The sequence below is a fragment of the Crocodylus porosus genome, unplaced genomic scaffold (genome assembly GCF_001723895.1).
Source record: "Crocodylus porosus isolate Cpor-Errol unplaced genomic scaffold, CroPor_comp1, whole genome shotgun sequence".
NCBI classification, from domain to species: domain Eukaryota; kingdom Metazoa; phylum Chordata; order Crocodylia; family Crocodylidae; genus Crocodylus; species Crocodylus porosus.
In genome coordinates this window covers 244,465,542-244,484,540 of record NW_017728886.1, presented here as the reverse complement: position 1 = coordinate 244,484,540, position 18,999 = coordinate 244,465,542, and the positions used below count along the sequence as shown (strand labels likewise).

Here is an 18,999-nt window from a genome sequence, read left to right as displayed (position 1 = left end):
TCATTAACATGGAATTGCCTTTGCATTTCATTCATTTACATGCCTCTCTGCTAAGAGCGCATGTTCAAGGCTTTGACCTCCACTTCCTCAGGTCACTTGCTGGTTCTTTCTGTTTTTTTTGCTGAGTCCTTCTTCATCTCCAAAGTCTTGCTTCTGCTTTATCTTCTGACAAAAGCTGGTGGGCTGCATTTTGTTCTCCTTACTCAATGGGCTCTCTACTTTACGACGCTACAGCTTTGTTATAAAACTGATTGTATAAGCAATTGCAATGTTATTTTTAATATATCATTTTGCCTTGTGGTCAGCAGCTTCACTGAGACAGAGTAAAGCCTTGTATTCAGCTGCAAATCCATTGCTCCCCCAAATCCAAATATTGTCACCCTAACACTTTCCTCAGGATCCTAAATTTAATCATCTTATGGTTGCTGCTACCCAAGTTGTCATCCACTTCATTCTCTGCCAATTCTTCCATGATTGTGAGCAGCAGGTCAAGAAGAGCACAGCTCCTACTTGGTTTCTCCAACATTTGCATCAGGATGTTGTCCCCAACACTCTCCAAAACTTTTCTAGATTGCTTGTGCGCTGCTATATTGCTTTCCCAGCAGATGTCAGTATCCCATGGATATTCCTTTTTACATAATCCTATTTCCCTTTATCCAAGTAGCTCTTTTTTCTCCAATTATTGATCATTCCTTTACATCCCCACCCTCTCAGCACCTATCTCTGTGTTTCTTACAATATCTACCACATTTTGTTCCTTATTTCCTGCTTTTCAAGATTTCACCTACCTGGACTAATTGTTGTTTTGTGAAAAATTAAAAAAAAACCCTCAGGCAGATGATTTCATAGATTCTGTTCTCTGCTATGTATTATGAGCTTTCACTCACGTAAGTCTGTTAGAGGATCTTTCCAAGGCTGTGCTCACTACAAGAGAAGGGAAGGAACAGTTGAAGGTGCTACACTTAAGAAGTTTCTCACAAATTTGTATCTGCTTGCTTGTTTGTATTTTTCTTTCCATTGGCATGTCAGAGGGGGTACAGTGAGGAGGAACAAAAGACATCTGTCATCATTCCTACTTGTAGGCTAGCCGTGTTCTCTTCCCATTATTCCCTGTCACCTACTATTGCTACCCTCCCCCTCTCCCTAACTCCATCCCTTTTATTATAGACCTGTAAAGGATCAGAGAACCAAAACTTTATTTTAATACCCCCTATCTAGTTGGCACTGCTTAAGGATTCTAAGGCATGTCTGTAATGCATATTGAATCAGGTTTAAACTCTTCTTAGCAGGCTACCTCAGCTTGCATGGAACTCCTTGCTACAACAGCTAGACTGCTTCCACTACCTGAGAAGTTAACTCAGGTACCTCTACACTATCCTGAAGTTCAAATATGCCCATAGCGCCATACATACTATGAGATTTGTTATATTGTTCTAGTATCCTATGGCATAAAAAGATTTTAAAAAGAAATCTATGAAAAATTTTAACTCTATTAAATTTGAAAATGTGTAAACTAATTTATATAAAAGCATGGGGTGCCTGTATAGAAGTGCAGAGGCTGCTCTTATGTGCTGTAATTCTAACGCATTGGAGCAGACTTGATTAATTACTGCACTGCAGCAGCCCAAGTTGCAGTAATTACTGTGCTCCAGCAGCCTCCCACATCTTGTGTATCTGTGTCCCAGTATTTAAAAATGGTGGCAGGGGTGCTTGGACTAAAGTTTGTTGAAGAAGCTTTAGTTCAAGTGCTCCTGTCACCATTTTAAAGTGTGGGAGCCACTCAGGGAGCCACTCTAATTAAAGCGCTGCTCCCACCACCGCCCAGAGCACATGTAAAAATGTCCCCAGTTTTTATCTGAAGAAAATAGGTTCATCACCATGACATTTTATTAAATATCACATTTTAAATTTTCTGCAAGGATAGAATCCATACAGAACCCAAATTTGAAGATCCTGAATTTGGAGTTCACAACTTTTCTGATGTTTATAAGACAGGGTTATATCTATATTCACATTTATGTCAGCATAGAGATGTGGCCTCTGGCAGCAGGGCATTATTGTTATAAGAAGCTTGAGTAGTCAGTTTTGAGGAGGCATTTTATATTTTATCAGTAATGGCTGAACAAGCAGAACATCCTGAGTAGCCATTGAGAGCAGGTTTTCATATAGTGCCTTGTTTATTCCACAACATTGTGGACCTAAACACTATACCAGCAACTGCTAAAGTCTACATCAACAACCTCTGAGTTTTTTGACAACAGTAATTTATTATATTTTTATAAAACACCCTGAATTGCTACCCTTCACTCTCACATAAGTGTGTATAACTATGATACTAACTTGAAAATAGTTAGCACAGTAAAATTCCTTGATGATTTTCAGTAGTGATTATTTTTCGGATTCCCGTCTCTCCTGGTCACCTCCCCCACCCCCCTTCCAATTACATATACACTTTTATCCAAATAGTTCAACTCTACTCCCTAGTTCTTGACTGTCACAATAATATCCAAGCCACCTGTTATAGAGCCTCCTGCTCCATTTGTATTCCCCATAAGGATCATGGGTAGTGCAGTCTGCTTCAATGAATCATCTCCCTAGATTCCTCGTTTTCAGTTGATGCACACATTGGACTGTTTTAAAAAGTTCAACACATGTTAACAGTTACTAGTACAAAGTGTCTGAAATGCTGCAGATATTTCCACATGTTTAGGGAATACCTGTTGGGTGTTGGATATAGTGATGTGGGAACTGTTGATGACTGTTGACCTTTACTATCAATCGATGTACACTGCCCTGCAATAGTCCTGTTGAGAGGCCATAAAATCTATATGAATGTTGCAAGATCCCCCTTAGAGAAAAAGGGCTAAATCAGCCCAACAAAAGCAGATGCAAAAAATGCTTTGAGCCATCAGTGGCATCTGAGACTCAAAGAGCAATGAGCTATCTTGAAGCACTGGTGATTTTGTTCTACTTTTTAAGGGTGAGCATACATTATTCAAGAACAGGGACAGAAACCTGCCCTTGCAGTGCATTCAAAATGCTTCTGCTTGCCTAGCATCATTTGCTTTGTCTGGGTTTCAGCCTTTTCCAGTTTGCTATATCCAAGCTCCTGTTGGGACTTATCTATCAAGTTACTATAATAACAAATATTTAGATTAGCATCCTATGAAAATATCAAGTACTTATAGGAGTGTTTTTGTTTCATAGAATAAGACGTTACGAAACAAGAAAGGGATTGTCATATATGTTGTTCTTCTTTTTCCTAGTAAATTATATCAAACTTTCTCCAGTGGTAATATACATTGAGTTTTTGTAAACATTATAAAATAATATTTGCCAGGAAACCATGCTTTTTTTCACCTGGAATGTTAAATTTTGATGGTTAGCCCCTTAATTCTGTAAACTCATAATTCCGTAATTTAAATACTTAACTACAGGTGGGTGCATTTCAGAGGTCCAAGATATCAACAAATCCTCCAAAATAATAAGTGCAATTGTGGCTTTCACTTTTGAAACCAGGACAGATTAATTTAGGTACCGATAGATGCAGTTAGGATTTCAATGGCAGGCACTCAGCTTTGAATATTTGGGCTGTTATTCACAAAATGTTAAAGATATGCATGCTTCTGCAAATGTATTTTGACTCTTAACCCATTAAAAAAAATCCAACCCCCCCCCAAATCCTAAGATTTATTTTAATTAATAGTATTATCTTTAGGTTATATACTGAGAAATAATTGAAATGATCTATTTGTTCTGGGAATTAAATCTTAACAAATAGCTCATTTGAGAGCATCATTTATATTGCTTCATTCAAAAAAGAAAAGAAAGTTTGCTTAATTTTTTATATATTTTTTTGCCTTATTATGGCAACTGAAATGAAACAGACTTTTTCTGAAGAATAAATGAATGACTGAAGTTTATGGCATAGTTTTAGCCCATGTTTTGATTGGCAATGAATGGAGTATTTGTTATATCTTTATAATTAGTATTTAAATAATACCAGGCATTTACATTTGGTAAGCCTCATCAAATAATATATATGATATATTTAATAAAAATAAAGCTGAGAAAATTATGGTTAAAGTGTATTTTTCTCTAATACAACATATTTCTATGTATTGAATGTGTATAACATTGTGAGTGTGTTTTGTCAACTTTAGATTTCAGACGGAACTTAATTATGATGTTTTGGAAGTTCATGATGGACCAAATCTACTGTCACCACTTCTTGGGTCTTACAATGGTACACAAGTCCCACAGTTTTTGTTCAGTAGCAGCAACTTCATTTACCTTCTGTTTACAACAGACAACAGTCGTTCCAATAATGGATTCAAGATTCATTATGAAAGTAAGTAATTCAGAATTTCACACCTTGATTCTTCAACTTTTACTTTCCATGAATATGTTCATTTGTATGTGTGTGTATGTGCACACAAACACACAGAGTTCTATCCCCCTGATTCACACTCTGATCCACAGGTACCATGCATCCTGCTAAATCAATTTTAGTGGGACTTGGTTCACAAACCATTAAAATTTTGTTGGATTTGTTAGAGTTGTTATGCTGCTGAATAGAATACAAGACATTCCTTTGAAGTCTGATGATGCTTTTTACTCTCAGCACTTACTCATTTAAGAAGCACAAGACAGAGATTGGGTTGGATTTATTTTTATTGTACCAACAAAAATAATGTGTTGATGCATAAGAGAACAGTTGGCACCCGAAGTTTGCATGAGACTTTTGTGGAACATGTATGGAGGATGAACAAAGTAAATTAGATGCAAACACAGCAAGGCCCAAGGACTTTCCAGACAGAGTTGGGGTCTATCAAGAGTCAGCATTAAGCCCATTTCTATTTTTCCTAGTTTTGGACATACTTGGAAGGATGATCCTTGATGCATGATATTCTCAAATAAGTTGCCTTTCATTGAAGAAAGCAGAGAATAGGTAGAGAGAGACTGGAACAGGTAGAGGCACATTCTGGAAAAACACTCTGTACATGAGCAGAGAAATAATAGAGTACATCACATGCATTCTTAGGATATTGGAAGAAGAAACGTATTGGTGGCCTTAGATGACCAGCACATATCATTTGTGTGTTAGTTCAAGTATCTGTGGTCCATTTAACCATGGATAACAGATGGAAAGAAGAGGGATAACAGAAGAAAATGGAAAGAGATGGATAAGACAATTTTAAGCAGGATGAACAAGGTGTAGATAAAGTAGAGGGATAGTCAGCTATAGGAAAATTTCAATTTGTTCAAAGGGGAAAATCTACAGAACTACTGCTATTGTATGGATCAGAATATTGGGTAGCAAAATCAACAGACGTCCATGATTAGGGTGACAAAGGTGAAGATGCTGAGGTGGATTTGAGGACCTAGCAAAAAGAGAGCATAAGAAATAAATGGTGCAGTAACAGAAAAAATGACATCAAGAAAGGAAATACTGAATGAGAACAACTGAGGTTCTTTGAGCATGTTGCTAGAAATCCTGGAATGTACACAGGAAAAAATGTTCAGGCCATGATAGCTGGGTAAAAAAAAGAAAGAAAGATCCAAAAAGACACAATATAAATTTATAAAACATGGTCTGAGAACATGGTGACAGACAGACTGAGGTCTTGTAAAGCATTGTGCTTAGAAGATGAAAAATGGTGTAATGCACCTTTGTGTGCGAAAAATTACACTACATCAGTTACTCACGATTTTATTTAAAGTTCACACAAAGTTTGGGCTATAAAATCCTGGGCTCACAGAAAAGTAGGGCTGAACGAGACCACACAAGATCATCTCCTCCAGCCCGCTGCTCAAGGCAGCAGCATCTTAACTGTTTGAGCCAAGTGTCTGTCTAACTTGCTTTTGAATGTTTCCAAGGATAACAATTCTGCATCTCTAAGTAGTCTGTTCATAGTCAAAAAGTTCCTCCTAAACTCCAGCCTAAATTTATCCTGCTTCAGCTTGAGGTCATTGCTCCTAGTTCTGTCTGCTTCAGCCACAGAGAAAAGCCCACCTCCATCCCCTCTATAATCATCATTCATGTATTTGAGACTGTTATCAAATCCCACCTCAGTTTTCTTCTCTCCGGACTAAAAAACCCTACTTCTTTCAGCCCTTCCTCTTAAGCCATGCTTCCCAGGCTCTTGATCATTTTGTTGTGTTGCCTTGACCAGACTTTTTCCAGAACTTCCACATCCTTCTTAAACTGTGGGGCCCAAAACTAGCCACAGTGCTTTAGGTGAGGCTTCACCAGTGCTGAATAGAGTGGAAGAATCACTTCCCTTGATTTGCAAGTGATACTTTTGTTGGCTTTTTTTGTAACAAGAACACTCTTGGCTGATATGCATCTTATGGTCCACCATAACCCCCAGCTACTTCACTGTGGTACTGAAACCAAACCATTTTACCAATCCATCCAAGTCATTATGGATCTTAACCTTGCATTCAGGATTGTGTGCAATTCCACCTAAATTGATGTCATCTGCAGATTCCTATTGTGTACTCAATCCCATCATCCAAATCATTAATGAAGATCTTGAACAATACCAGACCCACAATAGATCTCTGGGGAACCCCACTTGCTATCTTTTCCCAACGAAACATTGAGCCATTGAGAACTCCTCACTGGGTGTGTCTATACAGGTGCTTCACTGCAGATTTCACTAATTACTTCTGTAGTAAAGCATCACCATCTACAAGTGCACTATTGGGTATTAGGGTGCAGTAAATTAATCAACTCCACTGTAGGATAGTACTGTTAGGGGCAGTTCTATCCAACACCGAAATAATTACATGCACTGAAATGCATGTGTAGACAGGGGCTGTCTGGGCCATGAGGGTGCTAACATACAGGGGCTGCCTGCCACCTAGCCCCACATTTTAGCACCCTCAGTAGTGTCACGTCACAGTTGTTGCCACATGATGCTACTGTGCAGTAGCATCAGGCTACTGCACAGGAAGCGTCTTGTGTAGGCACGGCCAGTGACCACAAAATAATAGAGTTCAGGATCCTATGGGGAGGTCATTGGGGTCTCTCAGCTCTTTTCCTTCCTTTTACTATGAGAGGGAATAGACTTTCTTTGAGCCTTTAGGATTGCTTCCTTGAGGAAAGACAACTCTTCTTGTATTCCCTTCCTCATTGGACCGTGGTCCTGCAGGGCCTCACCAACCAATCTCCTGAGTTTGTGGAAACCAGCTTTCCTAAAATCTGGGATTTCTACCCTGCTGGCTGATTTTCCTGGCTTGTGGTGGATGGAGAAAGTGATCATCACATGGCCGCTGTCACCCAGTTTCTCTTCAATCCTCAGGTTGCTCATTAGATCATCCCTTTTGGCCAAAACCAAGTCTAGGAGCACCTTGCCCCGAGTTGGCTTGTAGACTTCCTGAGTTAGATAGAGCTCCTTAAAGCAAGTGAGGAAGCTTTCTCAACTTACTGCTTATAACAGGGAGGATTTGGTTGAGAATGTGAAGGTGGGAGGTAATTTAGGTAATGGGTTGCATCTACACAAGACATTGACTGATCTGTTGTTACTGTGCAGTCATTTAGCATTTGTATAAACAAATACTAAATAACTTCAGTAATCAGAGTTACTGCTCAGTAGCACTGATGGACACCTATTTGTTGATGCTACTGTACAGTACCCTAGTGCTGTGAACTATTTTTGTACTGCTGTGCCCCCCTCTCAACAGATGTCCTGAGAATAAAAGTACCTCATGAGAACCAAGTGCTGTGATTTGGAAGCTTCTTTCAATTATTTAAAGAAGGCTTCATCAACCTCCTCTTCTTGGTTTGGAGGCCTGTAGCAGACACCTACCAGGACATTCCCATCTGTCGCTCTTCTCTCTACCTTTACTAAGAGACTTTCAGCAGGGCTACCTTCCACTTCATATTACACCTCTGAACACATGTGCATTGTTTTTATATATACAGCAATGCCTCATCCTTTCCTCCCCACCTGTCTTTCCTGAACAAGCTATGACCAGACTCCAGTCATGCGAACTGGCATCATTATATCTCCGTAATCCCAATTACATTATAAATCTCTGATTCTACTAGTACCTCAAGTTCTTCCTTTTTCCCCCTCATACTGCTTGCATTAGTGTTTAAACATTTCAAGTATCTAAGTGACTGTCCTGAACTCTCTTGAGAAAAATACTAAGGTTTCTATTATTGCTTCCCCCTGCCAAGCTTTTATCCATGTCTCCAGACTCTATTTACTTTTCGGCTTTTGTTTCTATCCCCCAGTCATAGTACCCAAACTCTGGGTCATAATACCCAAAATTGATTGCATGCCTGTACCCATACCTGGGCATATTTGTAGCCAAACCTGAAGTAGTGACCTGATTTTCAAAAAGACTGTATCATCAAACTTTCACTACACTTAATGGAAGTTTGATTTACTCTGACGTTGTGAAAATCAGGCTGATTAAAAGGCGAAACATAGTTTACAGTTTAGACCCACAAATGAAATATATAGTAATTCCTCTTATAAGCACCAGTTTTCATTATTTTTCTCTTTACAGATTAAATGATAACCAGACTTTGAATGTTTCCTTAAAGCTTAACATTTATATACAAATTGAATAAGTTAATATTTGATCATGCCCTTTATTTTCTACATAATTCAAATCTATGCTGGATTTAAATAATAAATTAAGTCCTCCTCAGGCATTGAGTCATATTCTGATGTCACTTTCAGCTTGACCTACATATTTCAAATCACAGGATATAGTAATTGAAATGAAAAATGCCACAATAAAACTTTTCCATTTAAATTATGCAGCAGTGGTGTTCATGCACTTACAATTGTGTGTGTCTAGGGAAACTTTCCAGGTCCACGAGAAAGGTGATAGCTTTGTCCAAGGTGGAATTAAAGAGGAGAAAATTCATTCAGACACACAGGTTTTTTTCAATCTTTTAAATATAATCATTTGGCAAATATGGCTTTGCAGTTAACATCAATTTAATTATTTTGCATAGACAGCACGTTATTTACTAAGCTACTGTACATCTCACTAAATTTGGCAGAATTATATGAGTCATATTTTCACATTAATAAGCTGTTCTTGACTTAATTCTCTAATGTACTTGGTTAGATTTAAAATACAATGTGGAGATCATTTACTACTTTTTATTCACAGTAATGAATACTAGGAGTGACCAGAGACCCACATGCATTGTTATTTTCTAAGATTCTTTGTAACATTTTTACATTATCCCAGAGTAATAATCACAATGGATTTGAGGTAAAATGTAAAAGTGAGTAAATTTTACCACAAAAAGTCCAGGTTTCTGCCAGTTCCTGCAGGCACCCTGGGAAGCTAGCTTTTTAGGTGTCAGCACTTGATCTAAGAAAATATAAAAAATGTTCTAAATTCATTTCATGCTTCTTCTCCATGGAGTTCTTCTTTCAGCTCATGGAGGACTGAGGATTATCTCCATGTCTCCCAGCCCAAGAAGACTGGCTGCAACTCCTTTTAGAGGCTATGCATACCTCTCCATTCACCTAGAGGAATAGTTATTGAGTGACACTTTTGAGTCTTTATTTATTGCTTGCACACACTATTGTTCTATCATTCTCAACTTTACTTAGCTGAGAAGTGAGAAACAAAATGTAAATTTTTGTATTATAGTGTGTAGAGACAATGCTTCTTGACTGAACACACAGGGGAAAAATCTCAAGTGTTTATAGTAAAAAGTTTAAAGCTGGTAGCCCTCAACTATGACAGCTACCAAATGACAAATGCAGGTGACAGCAAAGATAGGGAAGGAGACAAGCAGCCAGGAGTAGTGGTAGAACAGATTAGAAAATCTAGATGTTTTCAAGTCAGAAGAGCCAGATGGAATGGACCTAGGGTACTGAAGAAACTGGCTGAGTAATTTCAGAGCCACTACCTATCCTCTTTAAGAACTTGTTAGCATTGGAAAAAGGCAAACATAGTTCCCAACTTTAAGAAAGAGAAGAAGGAATATCTGAGGAATGAAACCAGTCAACCTGACCTCAGTACCTGGACAAATCATGGAGCAGCTCCTGAAGGAATCTATTATGAAGCACCTAGAGGAGAACAGGGTGATCAGGAAAAGCCAACATAGATTCACCAAGAGCAAGTCATGTCTGACCAACTAGATTTCCTTCTATTATAAGATCACAAGCTTTGTGGATGGGAAGAGAACAGTGGATGAACAGTGAATGTAATATACCTTAACTTTAGCAATGCTTTTGCTATGGTCTCTTACAACATTCTCATTAACAAGCAAAGACAATATGAACTTGACAAAAATTATTGTACAGTGAATACGTAACTGGTTGGATCATCGTACTTAACAAGCAGTCTTAAGTTGTTAAATGTCTAGTTGAGAGGAGTTATTGAGTAGGGTTCCCCAGGGATATGTCCCAGGTCCAGTATTGTTCAAGATCTTTATTAGTGATTTGGATGTTGGATCAAATGAATGCTTAACAGATTTACAGATGCCACCAAGTTGGGTGGAGTTGAAAACAGTCTGGAGGGCAGGGGTAGGATTGTGAATAAAGGATAGACTGGAAAAATGTAAAATACAGACATGAGATTGACTGGCTTGGTTGCAGTTGATTTGCTTTTGGGAATTGGCTTCTAGATAATATATATATACCTATTATTCAAATGTATATATATATATATATATATATATATATATATATATACACATTAGAATAATGGCCCAGGGTGGCAGCAAGGGCTAATTGATTTCTAAAAGCCTGATCTCACAGTCACACAGTTCTCACAGCCTTTAAGACAGACAGGGTGTTTAACACAAGAAGGCCAATGGATATAGACATAGCCTGGGAAATTGTGGGCATATACCACACTGTTCCATAACATGAGATAAGGTGCTGCCAGCTCAGAAGGCCCAAGAGTTGGGGGCCTGAGAGTTCTAGTTTTGGGGTAGCAGACCAAATTAGGAAAAGACCCAGAAAGCACAAATTAGGATGTGTGTATGCAATGGGCTTGTAAAACAAAGGAATATGCTGACAGGACAGAATGTGGACAGTATGACAACCACAGAAAGACCAATCAGCATTAGCTATGGATGAAGAGTCATCAGGAGGGAAAAATAATACAAAAGCAGAGACTTTAGAGCAACAAAAAGTTCCCTGACAAAGGGTCCCCAAGAGGGGAACCTGCCGCCACATGGGCAGAAGCATCCCTGAGAGGCAAACCCGAGGCACCAGGGACAGAGGGCATACCACTAGCCCATCTCATCCACCCCACTGGAGGGTGGGATGGGCCTTGGCCTCCAACCTCCAGGCTGCTGACATGAAATTCTAGAAAAGAACCTGAGTGAAGCTCATGTCCTGGCCAGATGTACCTTGACTCTGATGACAGCCTTAGGATTACTTGTATTATTCTTTTCTGTTATCACTGTGTATTAATAAATTTGCCTATTAAAAGGTCATGGTCACTCTGAGAGTTTTGTGTCCCTCAAGAACAAGGCATCTAGGTCATAAATGCCAACAGCAGTACTTCAGAGATGGACCTGAGGTTTACAGAGGACCATAAGCTGAATGTGAGTCAACACTGTGCTCTTCTTACAAAAAAGAAAAAGAAAAAAGGACAACAGCACCCTGGATTTTATTGAGAGGGGTGTTACTTATTAATCAAATTCATAATTTATGAGGCCTCATCTGTAGTACTGTGTCTGGTTTTGAACTCCATACTTGAAGAAATATGTGAACAGACAGGAGAGCCAGCACAGAGCAATATCAATAAGTGCCCTCATGAGAGGCTGAAAGACCTGAGGTTATTTAACCTGGAGAAGACTTAGTGGGTATCTGATATCAGTCTTCAAATACCTGAAAGGCAATTATAGAGTGGATGGAGATGGTTGTTTTCCTGTGATGATTTCTGCCAGGGCTAGGAGCAATGATCTTCAGCTGCAGCAAAGAAAATTGAGGCTGGAGAGTGGGACGAATTTTATGACTATGAGGGTGTTCAAATATTGGAACAGGCTGTCAGGAAGTACCCTCCAGGGGAGTTCTGTTTTGGGACTATTGTGGCCTTGTCTGGTCTCTGAGAGCATGTCTGCATGCTCAATAATGCACCTAATGCACGGTAATCAATGCTAATGTGCATCAGTACAGAGGAACACTTTTTGTGTGATGCTTAATTGCTATTGAACTAATCTACTGTGCATTAATGCATTAATACAGTTTTCCCAGCTATACTAATGTGCAGTAGTATTAATCCAATGGGCATTAAGCATATAATGTAGACGTACCCTGAAAGTGTCTCTTGAAGCCAACTCAGGCTTGTCTTCTTAGAGCAATAGAGGAGCCTGAGCTCCTTTCCACTCTGAGACCCCAGCCTTTCAGTCCCTCACTTTCTCTAGTTCTCTGTGGCCCTGACTCACAGTGAGTATCCAGTTTCACTTCTTAGGGAGGGACTCCATTTCTTCTTGGGGAGACCCAGTGCAATTCACAGTTACAAGCAGTACAGAAGGCAGTTTCTTTATTCAAGATTTTTACTGGGGCAAGGGCCACCCAGCCAGATGTTCTCTATCACCTCCAAGGAGGTTAAGCAGTTCACCTGTCCCAGATGCAGCCTGCACAACCCTGAGAATCCCCAAAGATACTTAGCTGTCTCCTTTCAGGCCCCCCAGCTCCTCAGAGCTCACCCACTTATCTCAGTCCCTAGACTCTTCTCTCAGGAGCTGACAGGCTGCTTCACCCAAGCCTGATCTCCCATTGTCATGTATATCTCCTCTGAACACCTTGGGAGTGTTGGGTATCTCACCTCTGTTGACACGTTGAAAAAGCTCTGATGATGCTAAATGTGTTGGTCTGGTCCTGCGCGTAGCCAGACCTGGATTAACCCTTCATTCTCTGTTGTTACCAGATTTGCCCATTACTTTGGGGTGTGCTCATTTATTAGGGACACGTTTCTAGGATCTTGGTAATTCTATCAATATGCTGCTTGTGTTACTTGTGTTTCTATATGGAGCTGTATATCTCCATTCTGCAAGTCCTCACCTCCAATGGAGCTATCTTTCAGGACTCAGTTTCAATGGGGCTGGGTTCTTCCAGTCACCATACCAGTCATACACATACAAACACACAGATTAACGTCACATGCCTGACCCAGCTGGGTTGATCAGCATGGACAGGCTGACACCCTCATATGCCAAGAATCAGTTCATGAGAGCAACAATAAACTGCAGTCAGACAAGCACACAGTTAAACAGAATACCTCTGAATCCAGCTGGGTGTCCTGATGACACCCTTATGGACCAGCATTCAGTTCATTAGGGCATGTTTGAGTCAAACTGGGTCAATCAGCCTGTACAAGCCCTTATGTGCTTCAAACTCAGCATGTCCCAATCTTTAGCCCCTTGATGAGAAGATCCCACAGTATTTTTGGGCTTCACCGGGATCTTTAGCTAAAAGAAGTGTTGCTGCAGAGTAAGTGGGGAAGCAGAAGTAGAGAAGGAAAAATATACCCAGTTACTACCAGTTTGACTATAAAAGTTATTTATTGCTAAGTATATGAAATATATAATGCAACTAGTAGTAATAGACATACAAAGGAAAAACAAACACAAACAATTACAATACTATCCTGGTTTCACTAAGTATTTGGGGAAACTTAGCTCAAGCTTAACTAATACAGTTCAGGGTCAGCATTTTATGCTTAGAGAAAACAGATAAAAGATAGAGAGAGCTGGTATCTCACCAGTCCAAGGCACTCGGGTTGCAAAGCTGATAGGTTAAAGTTCTCAGCACGGTCCTTGAAAGGAGACAACAGCGGGTGGTGTAAGACAGACTTCTCCTCTTGAAGCACACGTGCACTTTTGCTGCTTGTTTTACAGATATTTATACCCTTAGTTCAGCTTCTTTCAAGCATTCTCAATAGTGTAAATCATTGTCTTTTCTATTGACAAGGGGTTATCTGGTTTGGACCATCTTAAGAAATTGATTGATAATCAGGAAACACATAAGGTTAGGGAGTAACCAGACACTTACGAGCCAGCTTGAAATCCCTATGGATAGCAGATATACTGATGGGATATCTCATGGTTTCTTCAGAAACAATACATAGCTTGCAGCATCAGGGTTTTGGATTTTTACTTGTTGTGAACAAGCCTCAGCTTAGCATGACTTTTCCAGATCTTACTATATAGTCTTTTAACAGACTTAAGGCAATTATTGGAGTGTTCATAACCTGTTGCGGAGAGGACTTCCACCCGTCGTCCTGGGAAAAGTATGACAACACTTGTGGTCAGGGCTCCAATGGGCTGGATGCTGTGATGAACCCTTAATCACTGTCCAAATGTTGCCTATACCCACTGTAACTCCATCTCTTGCCTCAGCATTCCCTAACCCAGCAACTGAGTTTTAGTCAATCATGTTTAAATAGGCCTCCCATAGTGGGACCAGGGAATGTATGGCCTGAGATGCCTATTAAAATTTACTTCTGCTTAGAGATGTGTGTGTGGGGGGTCCTTTGCAAATTCAGATTAGAACTTGTCTGATAAATGCTGAGCTGGGTGTGTGTAAATGTGGGTTGATGAGCATTTGGAGCACAGATTCGCCATCATGCAGTGCTCCCCTGCTTCTCTGATCCCAGAATTCACTTCAGTGGTCTCTTCTTCGGGCACTCTGTTCTCCATCTCCATGTACATGACTTGTCATCTGGTTCCATCTCGGATGCAAATGAAACCTAGGGCAGTTGTTTCACTCTTGTCACCCTCATCTGGAGGGTTTTAGGTGTGTCTTTCACTGCATTTTAATCAGTTTCTGTTTAGGTAGAGGAGGGGAAGGGGGGGATTCTTTGTGAGTCAGACAGTCTGCGTCCTGTGTCAGGGTTCCCCAAGAACATGGCGCTGAAAGGTAACACTGTGCACACTATATTATAACAACTGAACATGGTTAACTTAAAAATGTCACAATAAAATCCATAGTCCATCACACAGACAACCTAGGGAAACTGTGGAATCTCCATCCTTGGAAATTTCAGGTTGGAAAGTCAGTTGGCTGGGATGGTTTACTCAGAAGTGATCCTGCCTTGAGGAAGGAGGCTGGACTAGATTACCTCAGGAGATCCCTTCTAGGCCTACTTTCCTATAACCCTGTGCTCCTAGGGCAAAAACCTTTCTTTTGGCTCTTTTTCTTCTGGAGTCCCTCAGTATTTTTTCTTCGTTGTTAAAATGTCTGCACAGATCTCCACTCTTTAAGTGCTGCATTCTTTTTCATGTAAATCCAAGAGTGAGGGCCTACAGATATTATGCTTGTAAACAGGAATTTAGTTGCATTAATATAAAATAAATGCATGCACATCATTATGCATAACTTTTGTCATGGATTCTCTCAAAGGAACACTTGCTTGGCAACCCTGGCCTTATCCAGTGTCTCAGGTGTGTGGACAAAACTGGGGCCCTAAATTGGAGTTTTTAAACGTACTGCTTCAATTTAAGGCACTTAAAACTCCCGTGTCATGCACACACTGTGCACTTACCTGACTTACCTGCCTCTCCAGTGGCAGGGAGGGGAGAGCGAGCTGACAGCAGGCAGAGTGGTCCCTGGGCTGTGGGGCTGGTGCTTCCCTCCAAGGTAATGGCAGCCCCCGCCCCCCATCCTATAGGTGACACCCACCCACAGGACCCGGCTCCTCAGGCAGTCCCAGGGGGCACTGCAGCTGCAAAGGGAAGCACTGGGCCTCCGCATAGCTCAGGCAGGCAGGCAGGCTCCATGGGGGCAGGGTTGTAAAGAATCAAGCTTGCTTCTTTTCTTGGGTGGAGCCTGCCTTCCCAGGCTGCTGCAGGGCTTCCTGCAGAGCCCCTGAACCGCACGCAACCCAGGGCTTCACTTCATGGCTGTAGGGGCAGCAAACTGAAACTCCTTGGAGGAATTTTAGTTTGCTCCTTCCCAAGTCATTTAAGGTGCATTACACCCCAATTCATATAAGGCGCAAATTTCCTACCGTGACTGGACTTCATGCACAATACTCTGCGGGGGGGTGCAAACTCCAACACCATTAAAGTGATGCAAAAGCATTTAGCCCGCTTTAAAGTGTTGTGCGCACACACCCCTCATTTAATCTACACACATTTCATCTATTTCTGAGTACCTTCTGAAGCTAGCCCAGGCATGGCTTCTGGAGTGTTGTGAGTTCTATCTCCGTCTGATCCTGAGGCTGGTCATTCGATCCCGGACTCTTACTTGTCCTTGTCTCAAGTAGCTACCTTCATCTTCAAGTGGAAATGGAGTGCCCTGAAACCCAAATAGCAAAAAAAGATAGCTTCTCATCAAGAAAAGGCTGTATTGGGCAAAGTCAGCACAGCAAAAAATTTATTCCCCCCTTCTCTTCCCCCTCCCTGCCCAAAGAGTTAAGCCATCCTTCTGTTCCCAAAAGAGTCTGTGCAGCCCTGGGCACCCAAAAGTTAGTTTCACTGTCTTTTTTTCTTCTCAGGCTGAAGCTGGACTTTTCAGGCTGTTCCATACATTGTTTGATGCTAGTATCTCCCTTTTCTTTGACTGGGGCAGCAGGATGTCAGAGGTGGACTTGATGTTTGTCAGCTCTACCTAAAGTGTTAACAAAGCTATTAAATTCTTTGTTCCTGGAGATTCTCACAGGATCTGCTTGCCTGTGGCAAGGTAGCTTGGGATTTAGTCCTGCTGAAGGCTTTCTTTGCCTCCTGTCCAAGCTAGTCAGGGAAACTGAGAATGAAACATGATTACAACATGAACACATTTAAAACAGAAAAGAAAACCATAGTCTGTTGCATCTTAGGTTTTTTCTCCCCACTCACCACCATGGGTCTTCCATTTCATATAGAATTTTCCATCTCATAGCATTCAGCATGTTTACAATAATAATAATGATTTATTTAAAAATATTAAAACATATATACAATAAGAACTTGCAGATGGAACCAACGTCAAGCTGGGTCAGTTTTTTGACATATTACCTTTGAGGCAACTTATTTTTCTCATTAAGGAACTGACAATGTTCATCTAAATAGATTTACTGCATATGATTGAGGCCCACATGGGAGTTTATCTTTAACTATATGAAATACATTATAGGCATATGACATCAATAATAGATGGATGCTTTCCCCAAAGCTATGTTATATTGTAAAGGAAAGAGATCTGGGAGTAGCGTGAGAGTTTAATGTTATTGTTCATGCCTTTTTCTCATGGAAAAAAATCTATCATAGAGTAGATATGAACTGTATGAACCTCAGAATAGATTGTAGTAATACTACCCATATGTTGCCAATAAACAAAATATAGAGGCATTCATTCAGGGAAATGGAAAGGGACCACATATACACATTCATGTATGCATCTTTTTTAATTATGTGTGTGTTTTAAATATTGCCTTCTAATAAGTCCTAAGTGAATTAATATAAATTTAGTATGTAGAGTAAGCAAAAAAAAAAAAAAGCTCCCATCAGTTTCAGATACAGATATTTTGAGGGTGAAAAAAGACTACAATTGCTACAACTGAAACTGGTCACAATAAGAAGTCAGGTCATAAACCATACTATCAAAATAGATATTCATTTTGTTTTAGAAATGCACCAAATATTTTATTTTATTTTAAATTGCCTTTTGAAGGGAAGTTAAATTTTTCAAGAAGTCCTTTTATTTGTAGTAATGGAAGGTCAATTTGAGTTATGAGAGCACATTAGAAATATAGATTTTTTTTATAGTTTACATAAAGAAATGTATTTCTGAAATAACTGAGCCACTTAATCATATTACCTCTCTGCTTGCTTCTTCCTGGTTCACCGTTTTTTTTTTGGGGGGGGGGAGGGGAACTAAAATTAATTTGTAATGCATCTTTGTTCATCATATACTCTGCCTTTATTTTTATCCATTATTAACACTGTTATTCTTTTGCTTCATATGCTCTTTGTTTGTGGGAATGGTTAAGTAGAGGAGGAAGACTTTACTTAACTAATTTGCTTTTGCTTGCCCACAGTTCTTTTCAAGCACTTTAACTTTACATTTTTCTTTGAGTATATTTCACTTTCAGTGCTGATTTCATAAGCAACAAAGACAGAAGGCAGGGCAGGTGGCAAGGGATGAGCAAAATACGAACCATGAGCTGCATCTGGCCCACCAAAGGATTATGTGTAGCTCGCAGATAGTCCCTTGGCCCCACCCAGCCCAGGCATGGGGAATAGCCATGCTGTGGCACATGCAGCCAGTCCTGCCACTCCCCGGTGTGCAGTGCGACTGGGGCAGTGCAGTGACTGGACTCACTTCTTGGCAGTCCCAGCTGTAGAGTTCCTTCCAACTGCCACCAGACCTAACTCTGCTGCCTAAGCACCGGGGCACTCCGCCCCCCCCCGCCCCCTCACACTGTCGGGGTAAGGGCCACACAGGCAGGGCACATGGCCTGGCACATGGCCAGGTGGATGAGGTGAGGAGCAGAGTCCAGGAGCAGAATGGGTGGGCAGGGTTGGTATCGTGGGGTGGAATCATGGGGCAATGACATTGTGGAGCCAGGACCTGGGCAGAACCATGATCTGCTTCCTGCACATCCCTGGGATGGATGCTGGCTCCTGCCCTGGGCCTTGGATACCGGTCCTGTGCTGTCAATGGCCCAGGATGCATTACAAATTGATTTTAGACATTACGATGACAGGCTGAGAGCCATGGGGCTCTTTAGCCTGGAAAAGCGCAGGCTCAAGGGTGATCTGATGGCAACCTATAAATTTATCAGGGGAGACTACCAGTTTCTGGGGGAATGCTTGTTCACCAGAGCGCCCCAAGAGATGACAAGGTCTAATGGTTAGAAACTCCTGCAAGAACGTTTCAGGCTGGACATAAGGAAGAATTTCTTTGCTGTCTGAGCCCCCAAGGTCTGGAACATAGATTTCATAGACATCAGGGCTGGAAGGGACCTCGGGAGATCATCGAGTCCAGCCCCCTGCCCAAAGGCCAGGAAGTCAGCTGGGGTCATAGGATCCCAGCAAGATAAGCATCCAATTTACTCCTGAAGGTGTTC

At 40.8% G+C, this 18,999-nt stretch overlaps 1 protein-coding gene across 1 annotated transcript in view; it reads left to right on the top strand.

Annotated features, from left to right (window-relative positions):
- LOC109317324 (CUB and sushi domain-containing protein 3-like) overlaps positions 1 to 18,999 on the top strand; it is a 250,480-nt gene that overhangs the window by 203,687 nt on the left and 27,794 nt on the right. The window contains exon 10 of the mRNA XM_019545967.1: positions 4,164 to 4,351. Within this exon, the coding sequence (XP_019401512.1) occupies positions 4,164 to 4,351 (188 nt within the window). The remainder of the gene's footprint in view (positions 1 to 4,163; positions 4,352 to 18,999) is intronic.